Source organism: Gracilinanus agilis, chromosome 2 (genome assembly GCF_016433145.1).
Source record: "Gracilinanus agilis isolate LMUSP501 chromosome 2, AgileGrace, whole genome shotgun sequence".
NCBI classification, from domain to species: Eukaryota; Metazoa; Chordata; class Mammalia; order Didelphimorphia; family Didelphidae; genus Gracilinanus; species Gracilinanus agilis.
The window spans coordinates 284,412,224-284,433,415 of NC_058131.1; the positions used below are offsets into that span (position 1 = coordinate 284,412,224).

General features: G+C 44.3%; 1 protein-coding gene across 1 annotated transcript; it reads right to left on the reverse strand.

Moving 5' to 3' along the window:
- Window positions 1-8,614: 8,614 nt before the first annotated feature.
- CERCAM (cerebral endothelial cell adhesion molecule) lies at window positions 8,615-20,973 on the reverse strand. Its single transcript, XM_044661349.1, has 13 exons — window positions 20,780-20,973; window positions 18,102-18,212; window positions 15,533-15,650; window positions 15,158-15,292; window positions 14,701-14,905; window positions 13,941-14,060; window positions 12,985-13,061; window positions 12,619-12,725; window positions 12,305-12,437; window positions 10,688-10,815; window positions 10,260-10,463; window positions 9,853-10,109; window positions 8,615-9,545 (listed from the first exon to the last, which is right to left on the reverse strand). The coding sequence occupies exons 1-12, from the start codon at window positions 20,971-20,973 to the stop codon at window positions 9,860-9,862; spliced, it is 1,782 nt and encodes a 593-aa protein (XP_044517284.1). The 3' UTR covers window positions 8,615-9,545; window positions 9,853-9,859.
- Window positions 20,974-21,192: the final 219 nt, after the last annotated feature.

Below are 21,192 nucleotides of genomic sequence, written 5' to 3' on the forward strand. Positions count from 1 at the left end.
CTCTTCTACCCCACCCAAATTCAATCTGTTACTAAGTTCTGTCAAATCTACCTTTGCAACCTCTCCCATCTAAAGCATCTCATATACTCTAGCCATCACCTCCTGCCTGTTGCAGTAGGCTTCTGATTGGTCTCCCTGCCACAAGTCTTTCCCACTTAGCTGTCAGACTGAGCTTCTTCTTTTTTAGCTAATTTTTATTTTTAAATATTTTCCATGTTTACATGATTCATTTTCTTTCCCTTCCCTTTTCCCTCTCCCCTCCCAGAGCTGACAAGCAATTCCACTGGTTGTACAACTGTTATCACTTGACACCTATTTCCATAATTATTCATTTTTGCTATAGAGCAATCTTTTAAAGTCTAAACTCCAAATCACATCCCTGTATATATATATATATATATATATATATATATGTGTGTGTGTGTGTGTTTGTGATAAGTGATGTCATTTGTTTTGCTTTTGCATTTCTACCCCCAAAGTTCTTTCTCTTAATGTGGATAGCATTCTTTCCCATAAGTCAGACTGAGCTTCTTAAAGCACAGATTTGATCATGTCAGAATCCTATTCAATAAACACCATTGGATTTTGGGATCAAATTTTAAACCTTCAGTTTGGCCTTAAAGGGTTTTCATACCCCGGCCCTTTTCTACCTTACTCCCTTCCACATATTCTACAGACCAATGGGACTGGATGCCTTAGCACTGTTTGCCCACACCACTCCATTGCCCAACTTTGGGCATTTTTACTGGCTGTCTCCCATACCTGGAATTCTCTCCTTTCTCCTGTCTATCTTCTAGCTTACTTTAAGTCTCAGGTAAAATCCTCCCTTTTGTAAAAAAAAAACTTTTCCCCATCTCTCAATCTTTATGACTTCCCTTTGAGATTAGCTTCAATTTATCCTGTATGTATCTGATTTGTATTTAATTATTTGAATGTTGTTTCCCCATTAGACTTTGAGATTCTTGAGAGCAGGGACTCTTCATATTCCCAGTGATTAACACCATATTTGGTACATAGCATAGGCTTAATAAGTTTGTAACTTAAACTGTATACAGTGGGGGCAGCTGGGTAATTCAATGGATTGAGAGTCAGGCCTAGAGATGGGAGGTCCTGGGTTCAAATCTGGCCTTAGACACTTCCTAGCTGTGTGACCCTGGGCAAGTCACTTAACTCTCATTGCCTAACCCTTACCACTCTTCCGTCTTGGAGACAATACACAGTATTGACTCCAAGATGGAAGGTAAGGGTTTACTAAAATAAATAATTGAATGAATGAATAAATTGAATACAGGACTTTCAAACATTTTTTTAAATTAAAAAAATTTATTTACAGGTATCTCAGCTCCTCCCTCCCCTCCCTGCCTCATAGAAGGCATCATCCAGCAAACAGATATGTATGTAGAGATTATATCTTTCCTATTTCCATTTTTCAGTTCATTCTCTGGAAGTGACATTCACAAGTTATTTTCAATTATTAAATCTGCATGAACAACTGTGAAAACTTGGCTCCTCTCAGCAATGTAATGATGTGGGACAATCCTGAAAGACCTATGATGGGAATGCTTTCCACCTCCAGAGAAAGAATTGGTGGAGTCACCTTTCACATCAGTGTATTTAGGGGTTTATTTGATGATTTTGGTTATGTATGAGTGTGTTTTCACAACAATGACCATATACAGAAATGTTTTACATGATAATAAAAATAAAAATTTAAAAAGTATTAAATCTATACCTGATATTCTCATTTTGCTGTTCATTGCCATGTAAGTCTTTACAAGTTTTTTTTTTAATTAGCCTGCTCATAGTTTTTTATGGTGCAGTAATATTCCACTGCAATTATATACCACAATTTATTTATCCATTCCCCAATCGATGAGCATCTCCTCGGATTCCAGTTTTTTGCCACCACAAGAAGAGAAGCTATAAATATTTTGGGGTTTATAGATTCTTTTCCCTTTTCCCTGATCAGACATTTTTGATGAAACAAGAGCCTGAAGTAGGAACTTTGAAATACAAATACCAGTCAAGAAAAATTAATTTATTTGAGCAATTAGAAGGGTTTGTGATGACGTAGTGCTAGCATTCTAATTAGTAAAAGAAATAAATGTCCATCTAGAATTTTAATGTCTTTGAAGAAAATTGAGAGAGGTAAAGAAGAAAAATAAAAAACCCGAGGTGGATTGATTTTATTCTTTTTTCATTCAGACATTTTATTTTCCTAATAACATGTAATAATTTTCAACATATGTTTTCCAAAATTTTAAGATCCAAATTGCTTCCCTTCTTCTCTTCCTTCCTCCATCCCAGAAATGGTAAGCAATTTGATCTGGTTTATACATGTATTATTATACAAAACACACTTCCATATTAATCATTGTTGTAAGAGAATACTCATATAAAAACAAAACCCTAAAATAAAACTGTAAATGAACTAATGTGGAAGATAGTCTAGTTTGTTCTGCAACTGACTCCAGCAGTTCTCTTTCTGGATGGATGGATGTCATTCTTTGTCATAAGTCCTTCAAAATTGTTCCAGATAATTGCATTGCTGAGAGTAGCTAAGTCTTTCACAGATGATCATTATACAATAATTGCTGTTACTGTGTACAATGTTCTTCCAGTTCTGCTTATATGATTGGTTTTATTCTTAATTCTCAAGAGAAGGGAGGGGAAAATGAATACACAAGTGTGAGAAAGAGAAAGAAGGTGATGAAACTTGCTATTTCTCATAACTGAAGTGTGGGAGAAGAATATACAAATATGAAGAAAGAGAAAGGGCAGGGGAAGCAAAGATCAGATGGACCTGAAATGGAACAAATTTCTGAAATGGATAAAAGAGGATTGAATATAGACACGCAGACAATTTGCTGTAGAAATACATCAAAATCAACAGGCAAACAAGGAGGGGCGAGGAGGGGTGGTTAAAAGAAAGTTAAGAGAAAGAAAAAGAGAAAAAAAAAGAAAAGAAAAAGAAAAAAGAAATAGTTGCAAGCAAAACACACTTCTTGATTCTGAAGAGAGAATCAAGGGTGAAAAAAGAAAAGCAAAGAACTAGAAGAAGGTGCCCATCAACTGGAGAATTGTGTACAAACTGTGGTATATGAATGAAATGAAATAGTGTTGCTTTCTAAGAAATGAAAGGTAATTTCAGACAAACCTGGGAAGTCTTATATGAACTGATGCAGAGTGATGTGAGCAGAACCAGAAGAACATTTCCAGAGGACCCATGATAATAAACAATATTATCCATCTCCAGAGAGAGAACTGGTGAATTCTCAGTGCACATTGAAGCACACTTTTTTTACTCTCCTTATTTTTCTTGTTTTGTGTGTGTGTGTGTGTATATGTGTGTGTGTGTGTGTATTTTCTTTTGCAACATGGATAATATGGAAATATGTTTTCCATGACTTCACATGTGTAATTGATGTCATATTTCTTGTCTTAAAGGTTGAGGAAAAGGCAGGAGGGAGGGAGAATTTGAAACTCAGATTTTAAAAAATGAATATTAAAAAAATTTTAATGCAATTGGGAAATATTTAACAAAATAGATAAAAAATATTTTTAAACATTTTAAGATAAAGAAAATGCAATTGCAGAGAAGCCAGGCTTGTATGAACTGATGCAATGAATTTATACAGTGAATAAAGTGAGCAGAACTGGGAGAACAATTTATATAAATACAACAAAATTGTTTTTTAAAATAAAATTTTATTGATCTTTTGTTACTGAATGATTTAATTTTCTACACAAATCTCTCCCTTCCCTTTCCTGAGAATCACCCCTTATAAGAAAGATTTTTTTACTCTTTTTTAGATCTATTTTATTTTCAGTTCCAGATTCATTCCCTCAATCCTCCTTACCCATTGAGAAGGAAAGAAAAACAAACCCCATTACAAATCTGTATAATTATTCAAAACAAATTCCCACATTAGCCATATCCATAAAGGAAGAAAAAAAAAAGAAAATATCCTTCAATCTGTATTGAATCCATAAGCTATCTGGAGGTGGATAGCATATTTCATCATGAGTTCTTTGAATTCTTGCTTGGGGTGTTTTGGGGGTGGAGCCAAGATGGCAAAGTAGAGCAGAGAAGTTCAAGGTCTCCAATCAATATTAAAAGAATGCCACAAAATGAATACAGGAGTGAAAGAACCAACAAGAAGACAGAGAGATTCAACTTTCAAGAAAAAGAAAGACTTAAAAGGTAGGCAGAGAACATCTGGGTCACTAGGGTGAGAGGGGAGCACAATCAGCAAGACTATAGCAAGGAGTGAAGAGCAAACCAAAAGCAAGCCAAATACCCCCACCCCATATCTGCTGTTTCAGCTTCAGAACCTGAGTCCAAGCCAACATTCAGATCCTGAGATCCTGCCAGGGCAAATAGAGGTCCAAGCCAACCCATATCCCTTGAGGTTTCAAACCTGTGGTGAAGTCTGGAATCCCAACCCAGGGCAGTCTGTGCTGAAGTGGGCTGATCTGTGTGGGCTCAGAGGAAGCCAGGAGGAGAGCTAGTTTGGGCCTATGATGAGGACATTGATTCCAGCTGGGAGTAGTTGGTTCACCTAAGGAGGGGTTCAGATCTTTTTGCCAGGGGCTCAGGATGGAGCTCAGGACAGGGCAATCAACTGTGTGCCTGATTGGATCAAGTACACAGTGAGACCAAAAACTTGTGCCTAAGCCTAAGCTAGAATTTGAGCAGCCCCTGTCCTGATCAAGTTCAGATTGAGATCAAAAGCTTACACCCAAACCTGAGGCAAGTCCTTAAACTATCAGCATCTCAAAGGATAATTGAATCAGCAGAGGGAGGAGGTCCTGAGATCTCCCAGTCCTTGGGCCATCATACCTTCTTAGAAGGACTAAAACTGACAGAAATCCAGAAAATAAGCTAAGGACAGTATCAAGGAAGGACTGAAGTTTAAAAAGGTGCCCTAACCTCCCAGAGAACAGAGCCTAACTACAAAAAGGTAAAACAAACAAACAAACAACAAAAAAAGCACCTAGTTCTAAAGACATTTTGTGGAGACAAAGAGCAAGATACAGACACAGAAGGGGGCAATGAAAGCAAAGCAAACACATGCAAAGTCCAAAAGAAAAATACAAATTGGACACAGATTCTGGAAGAGCTCAAAAAAGACTTCAAAAACCAATTAAGAGAGGCAGAGGAAAAGTGGGGAAGAAAAACAAAAGCAATGCAAGAAGAAATGGGTCAATAGAAAAATGAGAACCAAAAACAGAGAAAAATTAGACCATAAAAGTCAGAATTTAACAACTAGAAACTAATGATTTTATGAGAAATCAAGAAAAATAAAGCAGAATCAAAGGAATGAAAAAAACACAGAGAAAAACATGAAATATCCTATTGAAGAAAACAACTGTAAGGGGTAAATTCAACTGACCTGGAAAATAGATCCCGGAGAGACCATTTGAGAATTATTAGATTACCTGAAAGCCATGATCAAGAAAAAAGCCTGGACATTATAATACAAGCAATTCTCGATGAATTAATGTTTGGTCAGTTGTACTGATCAGAGTCCCTAATTCTGTTAAAGTTTATTATCTTTACAATATTGTTATTTTTATAAATTGTTCTGGTTCAGTTTATTTCGATTTGTACCAGTTCATTCAATCCTTTCCAGGTTTTTCTGGAACCATCTCCTTCATCATTTCTTATAGCGCAATAGAATTCTAACACTTCCATAACTTATTTAGCCATTCCCCAAATGATATGCTTCCCCTCCATTTCTAGTTCTTTACTACCACAAAAAAAAGTTGCTATATTTATGTATATAAATCCTTCCCTTTGAGTATAACCTTAGTAAGAGTATTCCTGGGTTAAAGAGTATGTAACATTTAATAACTTTTTGGGCATAGTTTCAGATTGTTTTCTAGAACGTTAGACTAGCTTATAGCTCTGTTAAATCACAAGTTTTCTTTATCTCCTATAGCATGTATTATTTTCCATTTTTGTCACTTTAGCCAATATTGGTATCAATACCGTGTATTGGTTCCAAGGCAGAAGAGCAGTAAGGGTTAGGAAATGGAAGTTAAGTACAGGACCTCACAGTAGGAAGTGTCTGAGGCCAGATTTCAACCAGGACCTCCAGTCTCTAGGTCGGGCTCTCCATCTACTTAGCTACTCAGTTGCCCCCTTGGTTGTTTTAATTTACATGTTTCTACTTGCTCGCAATTTAAAGCATTTTGTATGTGCTATTGATAGCTTTGATTTCTTCTGCTGAAAATTGCCTATTTATATCCCTTGACCATTTTTCATTTGGAGAATGGCTCTTATTCTCATAAATTTGACAGTTTACTATATATCTTAGAAATAAGACCTTTATCAGAGAAACTTAATGCAAATATTCCCCTTCCCCCAATTTCCTGCTTCTCTTCTCATTTTAGTTGCACTGATTTTGTTAAACAAAAATAATTGTTAAATTACAATTTTTCAATCTAAACTTTTAAATTTTATTGTAATCAGAATAGTTTCTTTTACCTTCTACCTCTCTATCTCTTGTTTGGTCGTGAACTCTTCCCCTACTTTTAGATCTTGCAGTTAATTTGTTCTATGCTTCTCTCATTTACTTATGATGAAGGACAACAAAATTATAAAGAAAAATAACTTTGAAAGACTTAAAAAACTCTAATCAATGCAATTACCAACCATCTTAATTCTCGAAGACAAATGATGGAACATATTACCTACCTCTTGACCAAGAGGTGATGGACTCGAGATAGAGAAAGAGACACATTTTTGGACATTGCCAACATGAGTATTTGTGTTGCTTAAGTGTGCTGGTTAAAAGGTTGTTTTTTTCCTTTGCTGTATTAATTGGGTGGATGGGTTAATAATAACAATGCAAACAAAAGGCCATTGAAATTTTTTTAAATGCATAGAAAGAAGTTCAAAAAGAAGCACAGGCAATTGGTACTGTTTTAAAAGGAATGTAGAATTATATACTTTTAAAAACTATTAAAGGAAGAACTGTGGGAGTAGAAACACAGAAGAAAAACAAATGCTTGATCACATGGGTTGATGGGGATATGATTGGGGATGTAGACTCTAAACGATCACCCTAGCACAAATATCAATAATATGGAAATAAATCTTGATCAATGACACATGTTAAACCCAGTGGAATTGCGTGTCAGCTATGGGAGGGGGTTGAAGGGAAGGGAGGGAAAGAACATGAATCTTGTAACCATGGAAAACTATTCTTAATTAATTAATTTTTGCCAGATTAAAAAAAAAGATAAAAGAAATGCTCTTTTTTGGTGTTTGAGTTTATATGAATATGACTGTTAGCTAACTCCAGGCTGCAATATCAAACATCATCACAGAGAAGCAGCAGCTTTGTTCCCTTCCCCAAAGGAGTGTGTCCTAGCTACCCTTTTAGAAGACAGAATTATGTCCCAGAGATCTCCTCCAAGGTTTTTGACTCTTGGAGAGATGCAGTAAGTGGGGTAGAGAGTGGAGATCTCTGGATTTAGGTTACGTGAGCTGCCCTGGGCAGCTGTGATACAGATGATGCATATCAGATACTGGTCCTATTTATAAGATCTCTCATTCAGGACCTCTCTGGGCACTAACTCAGCCTGCCCCTTCCCACCCGTAAATTATAGAGCAGCATCTGACATATTGTGGATATGTAGGAGGTCTGTCGAGTCCTTCATGACTGAATCTGAGTCTCTCAGGCATTGCGGGGAGTCACCCACCACAGCTTATCTCAGAGGGGGCTCTTTTTGGCTAGCTATGGTGCCGGCCTTGGATCTGGGTTCCTCTCCTCCTTCTCTCTTGGTGTTTAAGTCTTTCCTCTGCAGAGCTGGTTGGATCAGAGCAGGAGGGCTTTTCCCCCTTAGACAGTCACACAACCACTTTTCAGAGGATTTGGGGCTCAGGCTGGGGTGTTCATGCTGCCTATTTCTGGATTAGCAAAAAAAAAAAAAATCCTGTGTTCCACTTTGCTACTGCCTTGATGTCTGACATTGGGCAAATGCCTTCCTTTCTCCTGGCCTCAATTTCCTTTCTCCATATAGCAAGGGGGTTGGACCAGTGGCTTCCAGGCTACCTTCCTGCTCCAGCATCCCAAGAGTCTCATTGGCCTTTCAGAAGCCAAAGGTATTGTATATGCCCAACACTATTAGATGGTGCCAGAGACCTTCCCTTGCCTCCTTTTCTCCCTCTTTGGCTGGATATACAAATGATATTTCCCCAAGTTTTAAAAAGCAACTGTGGGAAGGGCTGCTGAGCGAGGAAGTTTCTGAGCTGCTGCAATGATACCCACACAGCCTGTAACCTCCCCAAGGGCAAGGACTGCCTTATCTTGGGCCCTAGCTAAGCTAGAACTGTCTGCACAAATGGCTAGTTTGACGTATGAAAAGAGGCTAGTTTTGAACAATGACACATGTAAAACCCAGTGGAACTGCTTGTGGATTCCCCAGAAGAGGGGAAGGAGGAGAGAAGGGAAAGAACATGAATCATGTAATCATGGACAAATATTCTAAATTATTTATTTATTTGTTTTATTTTAAGAGAAAAGAATCTAAAATAAAGGATCAGGATACCTGAGTTCTAGTTCCAACTTTGCTACTGATTCACTAGGGGACCATGACTTCAATGCACCCCGAGTTCTTCATCTGTTAAAGGAAGTTAACCATCATTACTCTTCCTTTAGAACCAAACATCAGACACGTGACAAGGTAGAGGCAAAGTGTAAAGTGCGAACATTTATTTATTGCAAGGTCTGGGCTGGATCCTTCTGTCTTTCTTGGGATTGGGCCCTTTTAGGCACCTAACTTGTCCTCTGTCGGCAATGGCCTCCGGAAGGAGCTGAAGAAAGGAGGTGGAGAGGGTTTCCCAGGTGCTGGTAAAATCAGATACCTGAAAAGGGGCCATTCAGCCTTGCTACTGCTGATCCAGGGTTATGGTGTCCATTCGCCAATGTTCTATCCTGCTGCCCAGTGGTAGTGGGGAGCTTAGTTGCCAACCTCAGGCTCCTAGTCTTTGTTTCTTCTGTAGCCTCCTCAGCCTGGGAGATTTCCAAATCCCATTCCTTTCCTCAGCTCTCTCTTCAGAGGAAGAGGCATAGGGGACGGCGTGAGAGAGGGAAAGGGGATAGCTCTAAGCTCTAGCAAGTCAGCCCAGAATCCCAGGGTTTTGCCTCTCCTTACACTCATTGGGGAAGATCCTTGAGCATTGAGGCTAAAGTGGTGTGGGTGTATGGGTGTGACCTTAAGAGAGAGATTCTCTGGGCCTCCGTTCCCATCTACCTTCTGTCGAAAAGAGCAGGCGGCTGGCTAGCAGCTCGCTGGCCCTAGCACCTCGGTGGGGAGCAGGAGTGGTTCTGGGAAAGGGAAGTGGGGAATCACAGTGGCAATGGCCCTGGTCTTGACATAGGAAAGGAAACACCAAAAGGAACAGCAACGATCTCTCTCCCCTGGACCTAGGGAAGGAAGCCGTGATTTCTTCCAGCTGCTCCTGGCTCCTGGCTAGAGACCTTTGTGTTTCCTCTGCTTGTGGAGGCTCACTCATTGATCCACAGTCAACCCTGAGAGATGGGAGGGAGAGAGTAAGGAGAAACCAAAAGAAAAAGAGACAGAGACAAAGACAGAGAGAGAGATAGAGAGAGACAGAGAGAAAGACAGAGAGAGAGAGAATATAGAACCAGAGAGACAAAAACAGAGAAACAAAGACAGAGGAAGGTGAAACAAAGACAAGAAAAGGGTCACCTACATAACCTTGACGTCCTAGAAGGCAAGAGGGTCTTGGCCTGAGGACCGAAGGATGAAGATGCTCCCAAGGTCTTCTCTCTCCCTCCCTTCCTCCCTCCCTCCTTCTTCACGGGGCTTGCTTACCCCTCAGCTAGAGCTCATCGTGAGAAGTGGAATGGAAACTGTGTCCACTGCTGCCCACCCTGTCCAGCCTCGGGTCCCTAAGGGTCTTTCGAGAGCCACTCCAACCAGTGGCCCGAGTGTCATCATCCCAGATGGTGGACGTCTCTGTGTCGCTCAGCCACTGAGCATCCCCCGCATAGTGGGTGGGAAAAGCCAGCAGGGGCCTCACAGCAAAGGCCCTCAGGTCTCGTGGGGAGAAGTGCTCCTTGTAGTCTTCACTGCAGGGAAGAGGTGGCCGGGAAGCCTGGTGTGAGTGAGGCCCCTGGCCTGAACCCAGGAGGGAAAAGCCAACCAATTGGAGCTCGCAGAGCCCCAGGGCGAAGGGTATTCGCCCCATCTCCACCCCAGCCCCCAATCCCAAGCCTTACTTTGGGTGCCGGTCATACATGATGGGCAGGAACTCATCCACAGGAAGCATCTTGCCCAGAGGCTGGGCAGCCAGCAGTTTCCCAGCCCCACTTAGAGACAGAGCATAGGCCAGAGTCCAGTAGGAGTAGTTGGCCACCACGAGGTGGCGCACCCCTTCCACAGCCGGCTCCTCCTCCCAGGTAACTTGCTTGCGCCCCAGGTAACTAGAGGGAGAGAGAGAAGGCCTGAGAATCACAGAGCTCCCCCACCCACCCCAGCATCACCTCCCAGACTGGCTCAGTCTTGCCAGCTCCATCCAGGGCAAGCTCAGAGGCCTGCCTGGACAGAAAGGGCCCCGGCTCATTAAAGGGACTTGTTCCACGGGCCTAGGTAGTTTTCTGCTAGCATAGGTCCTAAGGGGGCCGCAGCACCCCTCCCCATCATTTACATCAGGTCCCACTGCAGCTGCTCCTGGGCCACCTCCTCCATCAGCCGCTCCAGTCGCCTCCTGAAGCCGGCCTCGAAGCGGACATCATCCTCAAACACCACAACCCTTTCCAGGCCCCGAGTGACCATCTGTAGGCACAGGGTAGGAGGGGATCCACCTTCAGCTCCCCCCAGTTTAACTTGCATCTTCATCACCTCTACATTCATTCCCCTAAAAGCACTGCCTTCAGGGTTCTGTGACTCCCCTATTCTATTTTTTTGTCTTAAAATTTCTTTTATTTAATTAATTAATTTAGAATATTTTTCCATGGTTATATGATTCATGTTCTTTCTCTCTCCTTCTCCCACCCCACCCCCATAGCCAATGAGCAGTTCCACTTGGTTTTACATCCGTGACTCCCCTATTCTTACTCCAGTAGACTAATTCAAATGCCACCTCCTCTAGGAAGCCTTCATCGATCCTCCCAGACAGGACACAATCTCTTCCTTCTCTGAAACCTTTAAAGCACTAATCCCATTTCTCCTAAACTTAGTGCATTCTCCCTAGTTTGTCCATTTCTTAGCTCTGCTACTAGATAATAAATTTCGCGAGGTGGGGACCCCACCTTAAGTCTTTTTTTGTGCTGTCTTCCATCCCTGGCATAGGGCCAGGCAGTTTTCTATTAGCATAGGCCCCAAGGGTTCGAAGTTTCATTAAGATGAGGTTCCTTCCCTCTAGAAACTGTAAGGATATGAAGTATCCCAAAAGTTTTAGTGTAGGGGCAGCTGGGTGACTCAGTGGATAGAGAGCCAGGCCTAGAGATGGAAAGTCCTGCATTCAAATTTGACCTTAGATACTTCCCAGCTGTGTGACCCTGGGCAAGTCACTTGACCCCCATTGCCCAGCCTTACTGTTCCTCTGCCTCCCATACTGATTCTAAGATGGAGTTTAAAAAAAAAAGAGGCTAAAGAAACTGAGGTTGCTACAGCTATTGGTGACTACAGAGAGAGCAATTTCTGTAAAGAAATGGGAACAGGGACATCCAGGTGTCTCAGTGGTTAGAGAATCAGGTCTAGAGATGGGAGGTCCTGGGTTCAAATATGACCCCAGACACTTCCTAGCTGTGTGACCCTGGGCAAGTTATTTAGCCCCTATTGCCTAGCCTCTACTGTTCTTCTGCCCTGGAACTAATATACAGCATTGATTCTAAGACAGAAAGTCGGGATTTTAAAAAGAAATAAAAAATAGGGTCAGAAGCCTGATTGCAAGGAATGGGGCTGGGTCAGTTAGGGAAGGCACAGAAACATTTCACAGGGACTACTTCTTTGAAAAGTGGCTGGGAAGGGGAGCTGGGATGGTCATTGGAGAGAGCAGAAGAGTCAAAGGATAGTTTTGGAGGAGCTAATCTGTGGACAGGGAGACAGAGAGATTGGAAAACCCATGAGAGGCTGGCTGGCTGGCTGCTGGGGCCAGAGCCTAGAGAAGGCCAGGGGGGAGGAAATATCAAAGGAAGTGAGAGAGATAGATGTCCGCCTTATGACTGGAGAAAAGGGCACTGCTTGTGTGTTCAGTCAACACTGGTAAAGTTGAAATGCACACTTCTCCCTGCCTTGATTTACCCAGGGCCTATATGCTCACCTCCTCCCAGATGGAGTAGTGGCTGAGGAAGCAGCCCACCTCGCCCTTGGTCAGCGTGCGGCCCGAGTAGGGGTCATAGTAGCCGGGGAGAAGGTCCACACCCAGGCTTTTGATGGTGCTGCTGTTGAGTGCACTGGAAGGAGATGTGGATGGGAACTGGCTTGGATTTCAAATCATACTCTCCCTATACACCCATCTGAGTCTTCACATCTGAAATAGATTTCCCCCCTCCCCTTTCATTAGGGATTCAGGGGTCACTTATGCCCCTTTTTCTGGATCCCCGTCAGGTCAGCTCAGGACCCAGGGGTCCTCACCTGCCATCCACAGCTTCCAGTACTTGCCCGGCGATCTCCATCTCCCACAGGGAGCTCAGCATTCGTTGTCGACGTTCAGGCCGACGGGCTAGACTGATGACAAAAACCTTAGAAAATAGAATTAGTAGGCATCATCTCTCTCTCTCTCATACATCTTCAATATCTCAAAATTAATTAACCCAAAACATTGCTAAGTGCTGGAAATACAAAAACAGGCAAAAGATAGTCCTTGCCCTCAAGAAGCTTACAATCTAATCTAATCTACATTGGTCTACAAACATACTCAAGAAGGCAGAATAGAGGGTTCAAGGAAGGAGATTCATCCAAGCCCCTCCCTCCATGATCTGGAACCTCCAGGACACATACCTCATCAAACCCCATTTTGTTGGGCCTTTTCGGGGGCAGGAACACATGGGCTGAAGGCTGCATAGGAGGGCCATCCACTGTCATAGAAAGATTTACCCCCAGAATCTGGTTATGAACTTAGCCTAGTTCCTTCTGGCTCTCAGCCTCTTCAACACCTTCTCCCCAATTCCATATACCATAGGATATTAAAGTTAAAAGGGATCTTAGCCATCATTTAATCCAACCCTGTTATTTTATAACTGGGGAAGTTAGCAGCAAAGTAGGGTCCTATCTGGGACCCAGGAAACTTAAGATCCAGGGAGGAAGAACTCCAAGGGAAAGTTAGGGACCCATCATCCTATCTTCCACTGCAGATAAAGTTCAGAATTGGGCAACAGCAAGTCTGGTCTCTGGTTTGGGTTCTGCCATGAAATTAGCTACATGGCCTTTGGAGCATCATTTCCTCTTGCCAGGGTCTCCCTTTCCACAGCTGTAAAATGAGGGGATGAGCATAAGCTCTAAGACTCTTCCAATTCTGACAGCCCTTGGTGCTTGCTAGGCCACTGAGTGACGCTGGCAGCGGGGCCCAGGGCTTTGGAGCTGTTGGAAGTAAAGGAGAACAGAGTTCGGAGGCCTTGGATTAGAAGGTCTGAGGTATTATGATAGAGCTACCAGTGGAGGGCCAGCTACCATGGACAAGTAATTTAAACCCTCTGAGTTTCAATTTCTTTATCTGTAAAATGGGGGGACTTAGAAATAATGACCCCTGAGATTCCCTTCTAAGGCTAAAACTACTATCCTATAATCCTGAGACCTATAACAAGGCCAAGAACACATGGAGACCGAAAAAGGGCTGCGACTAAAATCCAGGGAAGGTAAGAAGAGAGACAAAGCACGGATGTATGTGGAGGGAAAGAGATTGTCACTGAAGCCTTCTAAGGAAGAGAAGGTGCTGCCTGCCATGGCCCAACACGTACCCAGAGCCTCCAAAATCAGATGGATAAAGTTGATCTTCTCATCTTCCAGCCCCTGGTGTGATTTGACTGGAACATTCATATACCCAAAACGATGCTGGTTGCAAATGTGGGCTGAAACACCTGAAGGAATGAAGCAAAGTAAAGGGGAAGAGAAAGGATCTCAAAGCACCAAAGGTTTCTCTCTTCTTGAGCTCTACCCACCCTTTAATGAAGTCTCCTTCCCAGTGGCAACCTCTCTAGCAAAAAGAAAGGATCATCCCATCCTGGGCTGCTTCATCTGCTTTCCTCCCAGGGAAGATCTCAAACTTCTTTTATGACCCCACCTTTCTATAAATACATGGAATATATGTTTTTCAGTTGTTGTTGTTTTTTAAATCCTTACCTTTATCTTAGAATTGAAACTAAGTATTGGTTTCCAAGGCAGGAGAATGGTATTGGCTAGGTAATGGGGGTTAAGTGACTTTGCTCAGGGTCACATAGCTAGGAAGTATCTGAGGCCAAATTTGAACCCAGATCTCCTGTCTCCAGACCTGGCTCTCTGAATCTATGTGCTAACATGTTATGGTCTAAAGTCCCTTCTAGCTCTATATTTTAGGGCTCCTTCCAGCTCTCACACTTTAAGTTCCCTGTTCTCTTCCAGTTCTAATACGTTGTTCTAGGTCCTTTCTAGCTCTGATACTGTGTTCCAGGTTCTCTTCTAGATCTAAAATTCTGTAGGTCTGTAATTTCATGATTCCAAATCCAACTTGAGACCACTCACCCGCAGCCTGGCAAGAGTAGGCAAAGACAATAATGTCATCAAAGGGCCACGTATAGTTGGGATGAGGGGGATAGAAGGCCAGTTGGTCAACGCCCTCACCCTGAAGGGCCAGCAGAAAGGTGGAGTGTACCATGGGCACTCGGAAACAGCCTTGACGCTGCCGATTCTTGGTAGGGAAGTAATCTGCTGTACGCCGGTAATAGCCCTGAGGTGGGGCAAAAGAGACTACGACTATTGGAGAGTCACCAGGCCCCTATCTCCTCCAGCCCCCCAACCCCACTCCCACACACAATCCGATGCCAAACCTCCACACCAGCCACCCTTACCATTAGGGCTAGATATTTTCTAGGAAGAAGTTACTCCAGGCTCAATACCCAACTCCATTTAAATCAGGTTAAGACTTTGCTTGCTCCTTGAATCTCAAAACAGATTAGGTTCTAACCATCCAGGATCTCACCTGGGGGGTGATTCCACACCAGAAGTTGGAGTAGTAAGTCTGGGAGTCCAGCATAGGGGCCACCACTGGCAGACCCTCCCCAATCAGGAACTTCAAGGTTTGGTTGTTGGTTAGGATGTTGTCGGTGTCTGCAAACTGAGGGTGGATGATAAAGGATTAGTCACCGGCCACTCACAGATCAGTGCTCAATCCCTAGCAAGGGTCAGCTGAGGAGTGTCCCTACAAGTTACTCTGGGGTCCAGAGTCGATGCAGATCCTGATTTGGGGGAACCTATGGAGTGCCTGGATCCAGGATCTAGCCCAGCGGAGGTGAGGAGCCTCCCTGAAATTCTGTAGGCCAAAGAACCAGGAGAGGTGATGGTCTGAGACTCTTACCAGGATGTAGTCAGCCCCCCAAGCCCGGGCAAAGTCCAGGGCTTCTTGTTTTAGCTCCATGAGGAACTGGTGACGTTCCTTGGTCCACTGTTTGGGACTCTCTTCATCTGGGTACAACCTGTACCAAAGATCAGAGCAGGTCAAAGATCAGAAACCAGAACAGTGTTTCAGGGGAAAGGGTCTCACCTACCCTTTGGGGTAACTGGCCTGGGAGTCCAGAGAGCTGGGTTCTAAAATTCTAATTTTCCCAACCAACAACCAACTATGTATGACCTTGAGCAAGAGAGTTCCTTTCCTATCTCTTTAGTTTGAGACTGAGTTCTATTAAAATTCCAATATAAGAGACTTGCTTTACTCTATAGCAATCATTAGTAATTTAGAATAAATTAATTAATTGGAGCCTGTCATGTATGCCCTTTCATGCACTAGGTTTTGGGAAGGAGAGATAATTCATTCATCATATATTGCCTACTACATAAACAGTTTTGTGCTAAGGGCCTGTTAAGATAAAAAGTTAAGTAAGGGGGGAACTAGGTAGCTCAGTGGATAGAGAGTCAGGCCTGGAGATTATAATTTTCTGAGTTCAAAACTATAAATTTCTGAGTTCAAATCTGGCTTTAGACTCGTCCTAGCTGTGTGATCCTGGGCAAGTCACTTAACTCCAATTGCCTAGTCTTTGCCATTCTTCTAGCTCCATACTTAGTAGCAATTCTAAGTCTGAAAATGAGTTTAAAAAAAAAAAAAAGCACACAATCCCCAAATGTTTAAGACTAGCCCACTATCCAATACTACCAGCTTTATAGAATAAATTGAATACACTCAACACTATTGTCTCCTTAACAATTGCAGGCCCCAGGTAATATAAACAAGAAGAAACTTAGAATATCATACCTAGAAGAAGACTTGGAGATCATCAAACCAATCCATTTCAGAGGAAGAAAAAGGAGAAAGCTAGGACACTAACTAGAGAGAGGTAAGTAAACTAAATTTCATGGGGAAATGACTCAAGCTTCTTAGTGGACCACAAGCTTGACATAAGGAAACTTTTTTTACACAACGGAGCTAAATGGAGTTGGGGAAAGACCCAGAATTGAGGCTGGAAATGCCAAAACCAAACTTCACAACTTATATTTTTGTAAAAGCTGACACAGTTTATGGCCCAGCTGCTTCTATAGCTTAGCTTCTAGCTTAGAGAAGGCTAGATCCAGGAAGAGCCCTCAGAGCCTTTCTGTGAACTAGACATTTCTCTTACACTCCTCCCCTTGTCTCTACCTTACCTTTTCAATTTTATTCCATATTATTTTCTTCACACATGCTACATTTGCTGTTCCCTAGACTTGGCATTTTCCTCAGACTTGATATTCCATCCCCCTGCTCTGCACCTTCACACATGTTTGCTCCTCCTCCCTGGAACCCTTCTCACATCTGCCTCCTAGACTCCTGAGCTTTCTTCGTGTCTCAGCTCAGGTGAAGCCCCAACCCACAGGGCCATGCTGGACTGGGCCAATAAGTTCCTCAGTATAGTATAGGCCAGTGATGGTGAACCTTTTAGAGACCGAATGCTAGGCCCCGCCCCTACTTCATCCCCTAGACTGAGTGCTGTGTCTGTCTCTCCCAGAGACCATGTGCCCTCCCCTGCACTGAGTGCTGGGTGTGCCCCCCTTTATTCCACACAGGGGAGGGAGGAGGGGTGGGGGAAGTGAGGAATGTCCTCAGCAAGTATAGAGAGAGAGAGAGGAGTGGTCCTGAGCACTCTGCTCCCCTCCAGCTCTGTCACCTGTGAGCCACCCACCTTACCGCCTATGCGCTCTGATTGGCTGCTGAGTAAAGGGGCAGGCCATGTGAAAAATGTCGTCAAGCACAACAAGTGTAGAGACAGGGAAGGGAGCAGCCCCACCTGAGGCCTCTGCCTTTCTAGTAATGAAATCTGGGGGGTGGGGGGATGGAAAGTGAGGCTGAGTGCCTACAGCAGGGGTCAGCAAACTTTTTGGCTGTGAGAGCCATAAATGCCGCATTTTTAAAAAATGTAATTTCAAAAAAAAATGTAATTTCATGAGAGCTGTACAGTGCTCACAGTGCACACTCCTGTAACAGCACCTGAAAAAAAAATTGACTTTATGGCTCCTGCAGAAAGAGCCATATCTGGCCCTCAAAAGAGCCAGATATGGCTCGAGAGCCATACATTGCTGACCCCTGGCCTACAGAGAACTCTCTGTGTGCCATCTTTGGCACCTGTGCCATAAGTTTGCCATCACTGGAATAGTCCCTTTCTGGCTTTCCCAGTTGGGAGTGCTCCCCCATGACCTTGTCTTTCTCTCTCTGTCTATGTCTGTCTTGTCTCCCTGTGGCTCTTTCTTTCTGTTTGTCTGTCTCTGTCTCTCTGTCTAAATTATTTTGCTGTTTCTTATCTGATTACCAGTTGTATCTCCCAGTAAAATGTAAGCTCTGGGAGGGCAGGTGCCACAATTTCATTTTTGTCTGTGTATTCCTATCCTAGCACAGTGTTTATATACAGTATGTGCTAAATGCGTGTTGAATTCAATTGATTTGAATGAACCCATGATCCCACCTTGGTTCTCCTTCAGGGCGCCATACCACTTCAGCATATTCCTTGCCCACAGCAGCCAGCCACTCCTGAAGTATCTCTGTTGTGTTGTCTACATTATGGTCGGTGGCACACCTGCAGTCAGAACAATAATGAGGACGGGGCAACTCTAAATCATCTGTGACCTGGGCACTGGTGTAGAGTTGGCTCAGTAGGGGAGACTGAACAGTGACCGAGGTCCTCATCTGGGGTCTGAACCCCACATTCTGTCCCAGACCTGTCCAGTTACATCCCCACCCTGAACTCTAAGGGCAAGGTCAGTATCCTCCAAAGAGTCCTAACTAAGGCAAGGTCACAGGCACTTTGCCCAAGAGCACAGGCCAAGCTTTCAATCCTTCAACAGCATTGCAAAAATCCAGCTTACTGCCCCCTAATAAAGTAATTAGTGACCATGAAAAGTTGAGGATTAACTGATGGAAAGTAAAGTAAGCATAAGGGAAGACAATATATGTGATGTATGCAGAAAGAACACCAGTCAGAACTGAATGCTACAAAATGATAACATCCATGTTTTGCCATGAAGGAAAGATAGCAAAAGGTACCTTTTTCCCTGGTTTGCAGAGGTAGCAGGGCTGTGGAGGTGGAATGCTATATAGAACATCAAGTTTTCGTGATATTTCGGTTGGCTTTGTTGGACTTTTTTTCTTTTTTGTTACATGGGTTAGCTTTCTGGGAGGAAGGATATATAGTTTCCTAAAAGTTTAATAACTTGGAGAAGCTATGCTGGTTATTGTAGGTGACAAACATAAAACACATTAGGAAACCACCAGATGCTGACTTGCCCCTCTAAAGGCACCCTTAAACTAGCTCCTCCCTGATTTGGTCCTAACTCCATCCCCAGAGTGGCCTCTGCAGCAACCCCTTCATGATGCCTCCAGAGCCTCTGCCTCCTCTCTTTAATCCCTTCCCTTGAAAGTCAGTTTTAGGCTGTTTATCCTGGGCACAAAAATTGCAAGTTATGGTTCTGAGGTCAGGCCTTCTGAGCTAACAAAATTGCTTGTGTAGGGGGAGGAGGACGTACATACAGAGAATCCTCATTTTGCAAATGAGGAAACTGAGCCCCAATGAGAATTGGTTGATGGAGAAATAGTTCAAGTTGACCTCATGCTCAGTGAAAGATTGCCAAGAGTTCAAGGAGTGGGAGTTAGGGAGCTGGGAAGCAGGGGAGAGACTCTTAAACTGTGAGACTGAGGCTGAGCTCTGATCAGGACCCTGCCCTTGATTTAGTGGTAACCTTCAACAAATTACTCTCCCAGTCACAGACTCCAGATCTATAACACGGGGAGTACGACCACTCCCATTGATCTCCTGTCACAAACTCACTGTGAAGGAGGACTAAGTCGTTCTAAGCAATTAACAATAGATGCACCATGTTAAGTCAAGGGTGCCATTAGGAATAGGGGAGAAGGGAGCAAATCTAAACAGAATCTCCAGTTTTAAATGTTCCTGGCCCTTTAAAGAACTAAGAGATGAGAGCACACAACGTGTCATTCTCAGCTAGGGGTGGGGACCAACTCCTAGTCTCCAAAATTGTGGGAATTGTGGGAGACCTCATTTGGTCACCAGCCCACACCACCCCTCACTAGCCAAGGGCTGAAGGTTAAAGGGGGGGGAGTCAGTCACTCCACCCAGGACAATCCAGCTCTCTCTCCCTAACAAGTCTGGTCCCCTTATTGGTTTCCAGAGATGAAGGAGGCCTTCTGGGCTCCAGGGTGTGTCCTCCGCTACCCTTTTTAGCCTGCTTCAGGGTCCAGGATAGAAAACACCCTATGGGGGAGCCTGAGAAACTGACAGGTCCCAAGTGGGATACCCTTAACCCTTTCATTTCCTTCTTTTTACTCAGGTCTTTGAGATGAGGGCAGGAATTCCCCTGTCACCCCCCAAAGGGAAAGGTGTATGAGAAGAGAAGAGCTTCTGATTTGATAAGCTCCCAGACTCTAAGAGATCTTGTGGAAATGGGGTGGAATTCTCCATGAGAGAAGGGACGAGTCTCAGAGGGAAAGGAATGGGGTCCTATTAGGGCTGAAGATGCCAGCCACTTGAGATTATCCCCTGGCTTCAGAGTAACCCCTTTCTCCTCCACAAGCCTAACCAAGTCCAGCTGGGGAAGGACAAGACACTGAACAAGCAGCCAGCTGTACACACTCCTCTCCACCAGATCAAACCACAGGTCCTGAGAGAGCAAATAAGGTTGGGATGAGAAGAAGAGAATGGAGATACTTGTTAGGGAAAAGAGGCTAGAGCTTGGAGCCAGGAGGGTGGATGGAAGGACATAAAGGAAGGGGTAATAGGTAAGTAGGGAAAGCCAGGGAAAGTGAGAAAGAAAAGAAAGGGGTGAGGCTGAAGGAGAAAATTCCCAGATTTTTGGGAAAAGCCAAGAAGATGGGGGGAGGGGGGGACCCAAAGGCCAACCCTCAGCTCAGGCCCAGGGTCTAGGGGCCCAGTCCCTATTGGGGTGGGAAAAGGGAAATGGTGGGGAGCCCTCGAGTCTGAGGAATCTCCGGGACAGGGGATTGGGCGCAGAGAGGTGGTCCTTCTCCCTCTCCCGCCATGGGCAGTATCCTGGCAAAACAGACTGTGGGGGAGAGCGAAAGGAGGGTTCCAGTGAGCTGGGGGCAGGGAGGCTCCCTGAGGTCTCTCACCAGAGGGCAAGGCGGGCCCGAGGGTAGTCCAGACGCTCCAGAGCCCCAAGATAGTGCGGGAGGGAGTATCCGGCGTTTCGAGCCAGCACGGCGATGACCACGGCTGGGAGCGGGGGCTCAGGGGTCCCCCGGGCCGGGCTACCTCCGAGTAGCAGGAGCAGCAGGAGGAGGAAAGAAGAGGGCGGCGGGGACATGGCAAAGCGGGCAAGGGAGCAGCGTCGGCCCCCAGGGCTCGGAGAGCCGAGCCAGGCTGGGGGCTGACTCAAGCTCCAAGAAAGGGGGGGAACCAAGGCTAGAAGAAAGGGGGAGGCTGGGGGCGGGGCCCGGGGAGGAGCGACGGGAGGGGAGGGGCTAGCCCTGGGGCTGGGGAGACGGGTCTAGAGGGTACGGGTTCTGCAGCCCCTCCCACTTCC